Source organism: Tursiops truncatus, chromosome 2 (assembly GCF_011762595.2).
Source record: "Tursiops truncatus isolate mTurTru1 chromosome 2, mTurTru1.mat.Y, whole genome shotgun sequence".
Taxonomy (NCBI): Eukaryota; Metazoa; Chordata; class Mammalia; order Artiodactyla; family Delphinidae; genus Tursiops; species Tursiops truncatus.
This window is the reverse complement of record NC_047035.1, coordinates 102,886,599-102,899,957: the sequence shown is the minus strand read 5'-3', so window position 1 is coordinate 102,899,957 and position 13,359 is coordinate 102,886,599. Positions and strand designations below refer to the sequence as shown.

Here is a 13,359-nt window from a genome sequence, read left to right as displayed (position 1 = left end):
GTGCTGTGTCATTTATACATTATATCATTGAATCTTGAAATAGAAAACTGAGACTCAGAGAGGTAGGTGAAGTAATTTTCCCAGCCTTAAGAATCGTTAAACATTCGTATTGGTCAGCCTAAGGTCAAAAACTCGGAATTTTATAAAATTGAGAAGAATGGTCTTAGAAGGTTGATGGTTATTTCCAGTTATGAACTAGTCAAGTAACTCCCAGAAAGACATCTTGACATCAGTTCTGAGTAGTATTAAGTTTAACCAGATTACTTGTGAGATGTCTTTTGATCCTTGGGTAATGGTTTCCTACCAAGAGCAGTATATTCCCGATGTTTGTATTGGAGTGATTTAGCTCGGCTATTCAGTATGATGAGAAGGGGGGTAGGGTGGAGAGGGAATAAGCTTTTGAGTTAAGAGAAAAAGACCAAAATGTGTCCAAATTCCAACCTTACTTCTTCCAAGCTCTCTGACTTTGGGCAAGTTATTTAGCCTTTCTGAGCTTCAGTTTTCTCATCTAAAACAAATGCAGATAATGATGATAATGATAATACCACCTACCTCATAGAGTTGTTGGAGCAGCAAATTAGATAATGCCTGAGACTTTATAAGCCCAAATACATGTTCAATAGTATTGATTATTATCAATCTATTTATATTATCATCGAGACATCACTCTTCACCCACAGAATGAAGTGATGGGTACAACTCTTGTGCAATTATATTTTTTAATACTTGGGCAGAATGGGCATTTTTCTCTGGACCACGATAAATCCAGAAATAGGTCCTGAGGAGCAAGTGAGGTGTTAAGAACGCCAGTGTCTTGTTACCTTTTATAATGAAAAGTAAAAAGCAAACTTTTTTACAGAGGTACAACGGTAAATGCCCGCCCAGCCTAAGGACCACTTGGCTAATTAGCACACCTGCTTTCCAGGATTTCCTGCTGCCCCGCCGCCACTTGTTGTCAGCTCCTTGAAACTGCAGAAATTTGCCTGTGCAGGTGTGGAGAGCCTGCTTGAATTACTTAGGGTGCATGAAAGAGCAAATTATTTAGGCAATAGAGCTGAAAATGTAGGCAAATTAGAATTTTTCATAGCGAGATTGTTCATTGTTAAGCCAATTCGTGATTATATGTGTGCGTGCATCTTGCTTCAGATATTCCGCTACAGAATAAACCTCTTTGCTGCAATGAATATGGATGTGGACTAATTTAATCAATATACTTGTGACAGTTGTGGTGTCTGACAGATTTCATCCTTTGAAATACTGACTGAGTCAATGTGTGCAGTATATATATGGGCCAAGACTCATAATTTTTGTTACAAGAAGATTATTTTGAAAAGACACAATACTGCCTGTCAGAAAATGGAAAAGCCTGAGGGATAGAAAGCAAAGGGCAAGGGGATTTTTGTCCTGTTCCCTCTTACTGGTCTGAAAACTCAAATTTGTGAAACTAAACTGCTTTCCTTTTGAAAAATTTGTAAGGCATTGACTATTTTTCTTCTCCTTGATACATTTGAATTCTGTAAATTAACTAAAAGGTGAAGGGAGGTGGATTTTGTGCATTGTTGGATGAAATGGAAGATTGAGTAAGTGCCCTGCTCCGATCAGCAAATGTTTACTTTCTGGAAAGATCAACACATGTGATAGATCACTTTCAGAGAATTTGCTTTTTAGAGCAAGTGGATTTTAGTCATTTCCTAAAGAGCACTTACACCTGAAATTGTCTTCTGAGTTAAGAGAGCCACCCAAGGGGGTAGGCTAGTAGAATAGTTTAATCCAGCCAATCATAATATTGGAACCTGGCTTTGGAGAACCCTCCCATCACCTCACCATGAGATCCCTAGGGAAGCTTGTTCTAACTAATTTGGAATCTTTGACCAGCATTGCCCACTGGAGCCAAGCACAAACACAGTGCGGCAGGGGGCAAAGTTCTAGGCAAATGGCCCCTTGCTTGAAAATACAGGTCAGTCTACAGTGAGTCCATTCATACTAAGCATCTTGGCCTCCATGAAGTCTCGTAAAATATGCCTCAGCTTGAGTGCCCTGCAGATCTGAAAGACCCTGAGGGCTGAAGGAAGGCTGAATTGAAGACCAAGAGTTTAGGAGCCTGGCTCAGGCCAGTGTTCCTATGCAGTAGTGGCACCAAACTCTGGATTTATACTACAGTGACTTTCCCAACCCTCACTCCCACCCTCTCCCCAGCCAGCTGAGAGCCATTCCAAGGGTGGAAGTGCTGGGCCAGGATGTCAATCCCAGGGGCACCCCCATCATGATCAGACCCCTCCCTGCCAGACCTCCAGATCACTTGCAATGTTACAGGAGCTTTTAGTAGGCATTTTGGTCACTGCCTTAAAGATCATGATGTCACTGCTCATGGGTCATCCACTAGGAGCCCAGGCAGAGTGAACAGCAATACACCATTTTCCATTTGATCCAGATACATACAGTTTTACTCAGTGTTCCCTGTCTGGCCTGCCCAGAGCTTTCCTATCTTATAAAGGACTAAACAGATTTGCTTAATCTCTCCATTACTAAGATGGAATGAAAATAACTCTTGAGAGGCCCGAGTTTAGTGTTACTTTTAGTTTTGATGCTGACTTAAACTATAGGGCCTAATGAGGTTTGTCTAATTTCTGTGACTACAACTTGAGGTGAGACATAAGCAGAAGCAGCTCAGTGTCTGTCTTCTTTATTTCTTGTATGAGTTTTATTTAATAGGTGGTCCAAGTACTTTGTGTTGTCTAATTCTTCTCTTCCTTAGGGGTTGGGGTTGGGGTTGGGGTTGGGGTTAAGGTTAGAGGTTTCAGCTGATATCACCTTTCAGAATTTCTTTACTACCACTTGGCTTTTATGAGTCTCTGAAAAATGTGGGGCACAACCATCTCTCTGGAGAGCTGCAGACAATCTGTGGCACAAAACTTTGCCTTAACTATGTATTAAAAATATTGGAGGAGGGCTTCCCTGGTGGCACAGTGGTTGAGAGTCTGCCTGCGGATGCAGGAAACATGGGTTCGTGCCCTGGTTCGGGAAGATCCCACATGCCGCAGAGCGCCTGGGCCCCGTGAGCCATGGCCGCTGAGCCTGCGCGTCCGGAGCCTGTGCTCCGCAATGGGAGAGGCCACAACAGTGAGAGGCCCGCGTACTGCAAAAAATATATATATATTGGAGGAGCCTAAGTGTGAAACATTATTAGAGTTTAGATTTCATAAAGAATTTTCCTTGAAGAAATCAAGCTAGTCTCTAAGACGAGGAGGCCGACTTGAAGATGACGGTTTTTGTTAAGCGTGATCTTATATTAAGTTGCATAACTCAGAATAGACATTTAGATAGTGTACAAAGATGCCACTGTTGGGGTATTAGAAGGCTTGAGGATTATGGCACATTTATTGGAGGTGAGATTTTGAACAGTTTCTAACTCTGGATAGTGAAACTCAGGATGTCAACACTAAAAGTGACTGGTAGGCAAAGGACTCACTAAAGGCACTGCAGTACTTCTGGTCCCCTTGAAAGGATGTTAGCAGGGACACATGGTTTATAATGAGGTTAAGTCCAGTAATTTAATGTGTCCTCTTTTGAAGTATTGAATACAATATTGTATCAAATCCAGAGTAGGTGGCTGTGGAAATTACCCCAGGATATGAGATCACATTGGAAGAAAGGGTGGGCTCTGTGTATGTGTGTTACTTACATCGTGCGATACGTTCGTTAGACTAGTCATTGCTTTGTGTGAGGCATGGCACTAGGTAGGGGCTTTATGAAAATGAAATATACTTGGGCACTTGCAACTGCCTTTGTGTGTGTGACTTAGTAGGTAATCTGACATGATATCCAGTAGTGATAACCATGGAAAATAAATTTAGTGTAATGGAGCATGCCAGGTAAACGGGTGAAACTTGTCATCCTGTATATGCAGCTCAGTGTTGGTTCTTTATTTCACATATAAATTGTATTTAATAGGTGGTCCAAGTACTTTGTTTTGCCTAATTATTCTATTCCTTAGGGGGTTTTTTAATCCTTAATTATACTCTTTCCAACTCTGCTCAAGATATAATGTGTTATCTTAGAAACGTGCTTTAACAAATTTGAGAACTTCGATGTAATATGTATGAATTATTTGGTTATTCTTCCAGTATGAGGCAACTGTAAATAATCAGTTAGATAGAAACACACGCACGCTGTACCAGGAAATCAATTTCCAATGTAAAGAACTCTGAAGCTACATATTCTATTTGTCCGGATTCATCATTTTTAAATTCAAATAGGATATGAACTTTATGGTTGAAAGGTTTTGATTGTACACAAGTCGACTAATTTTTAACACATGGGAGGTACATTAATTAAAAAGAGATGAGTAAGGAATTCTTCCCATCATATGTAACTTATTAATATTTAGAGTTGAATCATTTTCCTAAGTAGTTTTGGCTTTTTGGAGTCTGTTTTTCTCCACCAGCCGAGCTACAATGCTCAGCCCAGACAGGTTTATGACCTTTTAAAAATAATGATGGAAAATGAGATCGGAGGAAACATTTTAGTATCTGCTTTGCTCTGAGGCCTAAACTGTGAACTCTCCAGTTCTTGAAGGCTTTGAAATGCTGATTCCAGTCTTCTTGTGGGTTCTTAAACACCTCCTCAAATGACCCATTTTAATAACCCGAAAGCTATTATATAACGAGCAGCCATAATTTAGTCCAGGGCTCTAGGGGGACCCTCACAGTTCAGCAATGAATAGTTAATGCAGTATAATGTTTAGCAGGTTATTAGTTTTCACTATACAAATGCTGATCAGGGAACGCTTTTATAAGGTGTTTAAAATAAAATGTAATTAACTGGTTGCGTGCTTCTGTTGCAGCTCAAATTGAAATTATTCCATGCAAGATCTGTGGAGACAAATCATCAGGAATCCATTATGGTGTCATTACATGTGAAGGCTGCAAGGTAAGCCTTTTTAATTGTTGTTGTTGTTTCTATTAACGTTAGGATGTATCTTTGTGACTTCTTTACTTCTACTATGCCTAAAAATTCAGCTCCTTGGCATTTTGAGTGACGAGAAACGACAGGACAGAATAAATATTCGGATGTTCATTACAATCAAGGAAGTTATATATATTTTTATGCCTCCCATCACAATAATGAGAGGCTGGAGAATAGTATTCGAGCATGGCTTGTTTGTCACCTCCAATCCCAGAATTGATTGAACTGATGAAAAAATCTCTCGGGTTATCTTTTTTCAAAAAAGAGATGACTCTAGACTTCTGTAAGGTCCCTGTTATAAGCTTTATAAGAAGGCGTTTCCAAGAAGTTTAATGGGAATGTGATTGAAAGTCTTATTGCTGGCTCACAGATGTTGACACGTCTGGCCAAATCATGGCAAGGTTTTTAGAAAGCACTGAGTTCTGGTCCTGGGGCCGCCCTTTGTCCCTATTGTTTTGGGCATGTCTTCATCTTTTAGTGACTCTGTTTCTTCATCTGTAAAGTGGCATTCTTCCTACCTTTTAGAACTATTCCAAGAATAGAAATAATAACTGTGAATAAAAGTCCTTATAAACTGAAAAGTGCTATTTAAATCTAATAGTCTTATTGCTGTTGTTACTATTTTAATTATTGCTGATGCTGATCTCAGGGCAACATGGACAGCACATGCATAATGTGGGAGTGGAAAATAGAGATGTTTATCCTAATCATTCAAGACCCCCGAACCTAGATTGCCTCCGTTATTCAAATTTCAATTTATTAAGATTTAAATCCTCCTGCTTATCTTGGAAGGGCCTTGAGACAGCTTATAGGATAAAACAGTGCAAAATAAACAGGAGAGAAGCTATTTAGACATGCATGAGGCCTCTGAGACAGTTGTTTGCCACTGAACCAGGCCTGAATTAGCCCTAAAGCATTTGAAGGCTAAAGCAAAAAGTAAAATCCACAAATTTGGTTAGCTTTCCTTTAGTGAAATTAGAAAAATACAATGTCAGAAAATACAAAACCACCTTCAGACACAAATAACTCCTGGGAGACTTCAGGGAAATTTGCCTTGTAGTTTCCTTATGTCTTTGTTTTACTGTTAATCATCATAGCACTTGCCACTTTGTGCATATACAAATGCTTCATATTGATCCTATCTCGGGGAAGCTTGAGATTTTTGCACACCACCTACCATACTCCATTATTCAGAAATCCATCTCGGAACAGAAAAAGGACATTATCAGAAAAACTGATGAAATCCAAATAAAGTCGGTGGTTTAGTTAGTAGCACTGCACCGATGTTAATTTCTTAGTTTTAATAAATATAGCATAATTACATAAGGTGTTAACATCAAGGGATGCTGGATGAAGGGTATAATGGAAATGTCTGTGCAATCTTTGCAACTTATTACTAAATTTAAAATTATTTCAAATTAAACAGTTTAACAAAATTAAAAAAAACAAAAATTCACCCACCTTTAGGAATAGAGAGCTTTCTACTCAAAGGGGATTTTGAATTATTCATCTCTATGGTACCCTCAAGACCTCAAGGTTCTGTATTACCAAGGGAAAAAATTATTTCCTCAATTCGTCCTCCCTCCAAATTAATTAATGAATTAAAATTAAAATAAAATCAACGGCCTGGCCTATGTTATCCCAAGATGTAAGCAAGAGAGGTACCTGCCTGTGACAACTGTCCCCCCATTGATTTGGGGGGGTTAATTCGGCTGATGTGGCTGGGCCCGTCACACTTCACCCTCACCCACTCTGTGTACGCACCTTCTTATCACTGGTAGAGGATGGCATGGTCCTTCTTGCTGAAGGGTGTATAGACAGCAGTGCTCCCCTACCAGGAGTTCCAAGCAGACTTGATTTTTGTGCATTGCCTATCACCTAGGTATTTTCTTAAGTGGTCTGGGTCCCAGGAATTAACCACGTGTGTACCATCATGCTGTTCACGAAACTGATCGCTCTCTCTGTGTCTCTCAGTAATGCCACATGTAGTATTATGTGGCAAATTGAATACGATACCTAGGAATGGTGCGCAGGGCAGGACCAGGGAGAAGATGGGGGCTACTTCATAGGAAGCGCCTCAACAATTCAGAAGATTAATTAACAACACGCTATTCAATAAAATCTGAATTCTCTGAGTACCACTGTGTTTACTGAGGCATAAACAATGTGTGTTTTCTTTTTAACACAATGTTTATTTATGACAGAAATAAAAGCAATAAGAAAACAAAGGGCAGCTATTATTTCACTGTTGTCAGTTTTCTAGATTCCCTTCCAGATCTTGTACAGCCTCGGTGCCAGTGTGTTTTTCGGTCATCTGCAGTTCTGCTTCTCTTTCCTATTGACTTTATACAATGGAAATCACAAAAACAATCAATTAAAGCTTCATTTTATTAACAGATTGGGCCTGTACCCAGCCTTGGACCTGTACGGTAGCATGTGTTTATATTCGATGCATACAGTATTTGCCCTGCGTCATAGTTTCTGCTACAAGTAACATTTTTTTTTTTTATTGAAGTATAGTTGATTTACAACGTCATGGTAGTTTCAGGTGTACAGCACAGTGATTCAGAATCTTTTTCAGATTCTTTTCCCTTACAGGTTATTACAAAATAATGGGTAGAGTTCCCTGTGCTATACAGTAGGTCCTTGTTGCTTATCTATTTTATATATAGTAGTGTGTACATTACAACTAACATTTTTATCTCTAGGTGCAGTGAAGTCAAGAGACTTCTTTTGCCACTGATGTTAATGATTTATCATGTTCTAACCAGGTGAAGGTGATTGTATCATGACAAATTATAAATAATTTGTCTCTGTAATAGTATCATTAGACTTAAGGAAAATTTCTGATTAGATATATAAATAGAAATCTAATGAGAGAGAAAAAGTGACTCGGTCATTTTCTGAGCTAATCGCTTTGTGAATCTATTTTAAATTGCATTTTAAAATCAACAACCTGAAACCACAAGAAACCGGAGAACCTATTTAATTGCTGAAATGCTTCTCTTTCACCACATACTTGCTCAAATAAGCATTGCACATGAACAGCAAAAGTGGTGGACGTTTTGGTAGCTCTTTTTCTGGCTCCTGAGTATTCCCAGCTCACCCCCTCCAAGTCCCTTTGGCCACGTGTAGAGAGACGGTATAGTGTCAGGCTTATGCCCTGACTCTGGAGCCAGACTGCCTGGGTTCAAACTCCAGTTCTGCTATTTACCAATTTGAGCAAATACCCAGCCTCTCTGTGCCTCTGTTTCCTCATCTGTAAAATGAGGATAGTAATTGTAGTTACTTCATATGGTTATCACGTGCATATAGGTAAAGCACTTACACGAGTGCCAGGCATGTAACAAGCACACATTGAGTGTTGGCTCTTGTTATTATCATTCCTGGGCAAACTCCTCATGTCTGAGTGATGCGCTGTGTAGAGTCAGACACTATTTCCAGGATATCTGTGGGTCCAGTCTTGGTTTTGTGACCGTTTGTGATCTGTAATGTAGACTCTGCCACTAAAAACAACGAAAATGTGAGCACCCCCTTGGGTGTTCTCTAAGCACTATTAGGAGTCCAAAGACATAGAAGACCGAATCCTTCCCTCGAGCAGCTTACAGTGTAGTTGTAGAGATGAGGCCTTCATAGCAAATAAAGAACTAAATACTAGAGTAAGGCCGCGGTCCATGATGTGACCCAAGAAGCACGCATCCACTAGGCAGCCAGAGCCTAAAAATGGGGAAGTCTTGGTTGTATAACCCGGTCTGACTGGAGCAGAGAGTCACTTTCTGCAGATAGTGGAAGACAAGGATAGACAGGTGTGCCACTCCCAAATTTTTAAGAGCTCTGTTATGCCAAGGTTTTCATTGTAAAATTATTTTCCTTGTTCTTTGGAGATCATGAAGGAACAGTGTACGAGCACTGGGCCAGCCCTGAATATTGCATTTCAGAAGACCGTTGAATCCAGGCCTGCAAGGGCTTAGTGCTGCCAGTAAAGACGTTCCTGAGCCCTTGGAACAGAATTTAGTCCCAGCCCTGGGTGAGCATTAGCAGGGGGTGTAAGGTAAGCTGGGTAGGCCTGCCAGGGAGGAGGGGCCCGGTCATGGAGCACGGAGACAGCAGAAAAGGCCAGAAATAAAATGAAAGGCGGCACATGTTAGGGTTAAGGTTCGATCTTCAAAGTGAATACAAATGCTGAAGTGCTTATAGGAAAACGACGACTGGTGGAGGCTTTCATTTCGAGAAATGGTTCTGTTTATCATTCAACTTCACTTCCTAGCTTCAGTATTAGATACAGTGGCTGCTTAGAGGAGGAGGATGAAAAATTTATCTCAAGATTAAAAAAAAAACACACACAGAATTTTTAATCCATATCTATTTAGACTTTGGGCCTCTACCATAACTTTTTTCCCCAGTTTTGTTGAGAAATAATTGACATACGTTACTGTATATGTTGAAGGCATTCAGCATGACGGTTTGATTTACATATCTTGTGAAATGATTACCACAGTAGTTTCAGCTGGCATCCATCTTCTCATGCACAGTTGACCCTTGAACAACATGGGTTTGAACTGCATAGGTCTACTTACTTATACTCACATGGATTTTTTATTGGAAAAAAATCATAAATAAATATGAATTTCTTTTTAACATTGTCTTTTCATTTTTGATGTCTAATGTTGGTAATACATATAACATCTCCTTTATCGTATATGACAATATGGATGTAGACACTGACAGACAATTCACCTTGAAAACAAAGGACATAAACTTATGGTATTGATAAATACACTACAGTACTGTCAGTGTATTTTCTCTTCCTTATGATTTTTTTAATAACATTTTCTTTTCTCTAGCTTACTTTATTGTAGTATTTTGGTATATAGCACATACAACATACAAAATTTTTGTTAATCAACTGTTTATGTTATCAGTAAGATTTCCGGTCAACTGTAGACTATTAGTAGTTAAGTTTGGCGGGAGTCCAATTAGGATCTACTCTTGTAGTAGCTTTCCTTTATATCATAAAGCAGTGTTAGCTATGATTATCATTCAAATATAGCTTCTTAAATAATAATGTACAGTTGAGTATTGAAGTTAGTGAATCGATTTCTGATTACATCTAAGACCCTTTGCCTCGTGATAAGTCTAAGAATAGAGTCCATTCATGTGTCAAATATTTATTCATCAATTAATACACTTAAGATGTTGTCTTATGCAAAGCTTCCTCTTCCACCCAGGAAAGGGAGAACTTGGAATAGTTTCGTCACATTAACAAATATGCTCTCTGAAATTAACAATAAAAAGTCTTTTCAAAGATATCCAGAATGTATAATTGGTACTTTTTTTTTCCTGAAAGAGTTAAAGCATTTTCTGGAGCTTTTTATGTATTAGGTTAAAAACCATATCCATAAATGTTCCTTTTAGGCCCAAATGGTTTTTTAAAGGATTCTAATATTTTTATTTCAGTTGTAAAATATCACTAGCCCTGGATCAACTTGTCCACTTTTCAGCATCGGTACATTCATGCTCCACATTTTTACTTTAATATTTTATAACACTTGGCCCCAGTATTAGAGCTAGCCACTTAAAATGAAAATTAGACTTGGCTTTTATTACATCCTGTGACATCAGAGTTTCGCTTTTGTTATAGACAGGTGATAAGAACAAATTTTTTATTTAGCAAAATCTTCCAGGCCTGTGATGAAATAAACACACAAGTGGTAGGATGTGTTAAACCCCAGTTTGCATCAAGATGATTTGAGGGTTTTCTTTTTTTTTTTTTTGGATTTTCCTGGTTTCTTTGGTTTGGTCTTAATTGTGCCTCAGCTCACAGAAGATGCTGGGCTTCTGGCCTTGTCATAGATAGGGTCTAACATGGTGTCTGGCTCAGAGTAGGGCCTCATGCTTGCTTGGGAATCACTGTTGCTGAATGTGCCCACTGGATTGGATCTGAGGGTGGCATATCACCGTATGGCAAAGCAGACATCTCCACTTACCAGATAGAACACACGAGGTCAGCTTTAATCAGAGGTCATTTGCATATACAGTTCTACGGGGAGGCCAGTCACTACTGAACAGGAAAGTAGTTGAGGAGATCCACACTTCCATGACTTATTGCTGCCCGATGCCTGAGTGTGGGACCATACCAGCTCACTTTGGAGAATGAGGTTTCCTGTTTGTTTTTTTTTTTCTAAAGAACAAATTTCCTTCTTATTTGCTTCCTTGGGGACTGTTATTCCTGTCTCCTCCCCCCATTTTAATTTTATCATTTCTTCTGCCTCTTCCTCTCTCTGATTTTAATCCGTGCATGCCCTCTCTTTCCCCCTCAATAAAATTAAGTTGCCAGTTATCTTCTCTCTTAACTTTAAATCCTTAACTTTCTGCCCACGTTTATCCAAAGATATTTCTTGTTCCTCACCCCCATACTTCCGAACATTCCAACAGAAACTTCCCAAAATAAAAAAAATTGAAACAGAGTTCATGCCTCTCCAACTAGGATTCTCAGCTCATCTCAGCCACAGAAATGGAATGAGAGGGATTCCCACGTCCATAGTCCCCCAAATACCAACATTTCCGTTGGATTGGAAAATACAATAATCCGCTCAGGCATATGAGCATTCACCATAAATCATAGAGTTATGAATAAATCTTGGTTGTCAAAAGCAAATGTGTAGCCGTTCCAACGCGTCTGCCATTAGAATTCAGCAAGGCAGCTGTCAGCTGTTTTCTTGTAATTAAACAGCCAATGAGCAGCTAATTAAGACATATGTGTATACAGAAGTGGAAGTGGGTATGTTAATGAACTGTAGGAATCAATTCATTAAGTGAAAATTGTCAAAAGACCAAACATCAGATCAGCATTTCAGCCTGTGCCTCACTGGGAAGGAGCCCTGAGCCGGAGGGGAGCCCCTCAGAGCTACACCCCATTCCACCCCAGCACCTTTCCAGCCACACCCACAGGTCTCTGTGCAGCCAACGCCCTCTTGGGGGCAAAACGGTTAATAACCCCAATAGGGAATACCATGTCTGTTTCAAAGCTTTTTATCAAGGAGACCTAGCAAAGGAGAGTGTTTTCCTACTTGTGTAAGCCTGGTATTCGATACCCTATAAAATGCCATCTCCCTCACCTTGTGTTTGAACCATTACATGGAACTTTGTACAGCTGAAAAGTGGGGCATTTTTACTTGTCTGTTTTGTTGTTTTTCTGTTTCTGTTTGGTCTGCCCCACATGTTTGTCCGGATGACTTTTGGATAGTGTATTAAGAAGTCTCTGGCCTTTGGGTTAAGATGCACCCAGGGTTCAGGGATTCAAATCCTGGCTCCTCTCCTTACCTGCTGTGTGACTTTGGATACATGGTTTAACCTCTCTGAAGTGTCGTTTTCTTATCTGTAAACAGATATAAAAACTTTGCAATGTTGTTGTTTGCAACTTTGCAATGTTGTTGTGAACTGCAAATAAATCGTGTTTGCGAAGTGTCCTCCACGGTGCCTGGTATAGAATAGGAGCTAAGCATGTGATTGTCACCACTGTTTTTATCACTGGCATCATTTTTCCTCTGGTCATTCATTTCACAAGTGTTTGTTGACTGCTCCAAGTACTAAGTTAGCTACTGGAAACAAAGAAACAAAGCTGTCAGTGAGGGAGACAAATTAGTAATACAGCAAGTTAAGGGCTATGAGGGGGATAGCTGCAGGGCTCTAGGGGTGTACATGGGAGGGACCCCTCAACCAGCCTTGGGAAGGGCAAGGTCAGAGAAAGTGAATACTCAAGAGAAGAGAACTTCCAGGATGGTTGCGGGGCCGGGGTGGGGGTGTGTGTGGAATCCTTTGAGGAACTGTGGACACAGTGGTTTAGGCTTGGCCAGAGTGTGACTTCGAGAAGAGGAGAGAGCTGCCTGGACAGGTGGTCATAGCCAGGTCATCAGTGAGGAGCCATTGAGGGCTCGTAAGCAGGGAAGGGACTTGATCAGGGTTCTGTTTTTAGAAACAGAACATCTTCGGTGATTGTGTGAGGATGGATTGGAGGGAGGGAGGATGGAAGCAGGGAGCAGTGGGGAGGCTGTGTAATAATAACCCATTCAGGAGATGGTAGATGTGGGAACCTGAGAAAATTGCAGTAAAGATGGAGAAAGGTAGATGGATTGGGGAAACATGAAGGTGACCAGAAACAGCCTAACTTAGTGAGTGCATGGATGTGGGTGGCGAGGAGGCCGGGTAGCCCACCTTTGTGCCTTGAGTATCTGGGTGATGGTGGTGCCCTTGACTGAACAAGAAAACACTGGAGGAGAAGAGGCTGGGAAAATGGTCAGTGGGTCGGGAAATGTTCTGTTCAGAATGAAGATCAAGCCATTCAGTATGTATTGAATGGGTAAACAACAAGGTCTTACTGTATAGCACAGAGAA

The 13,359-nt window shown here is 40.2% G+C and overlaps 1 protein-coding gene across 4 annotated transcripts in view; it reads left to right on the top strand.

Annotated features, from left to right (window-relative positions):
* RORA (RAR related orphan receptor A) overlaps nucleotides 1-13,359 on the top strand; it is a 929,914-nt gene that overhangs the window by 881,361 nt on the left and 35,194 nt on the right. For all 4 annotated transcript variants that reach the window (XM_073801103.1, XM_019947598.3, XM_019947590.3 and 1 more), the window contains one exon: nucleotides 4,844-4,929. In XM_073801103.1, the coding sequence (XP_073657204.1) occupies nucleotides 4,844-4,929 (86 nt within the window). The remainder of the gene's footprint in view (nucleotides 1-4,843; nucleotides 4,930-13,359) is intronic.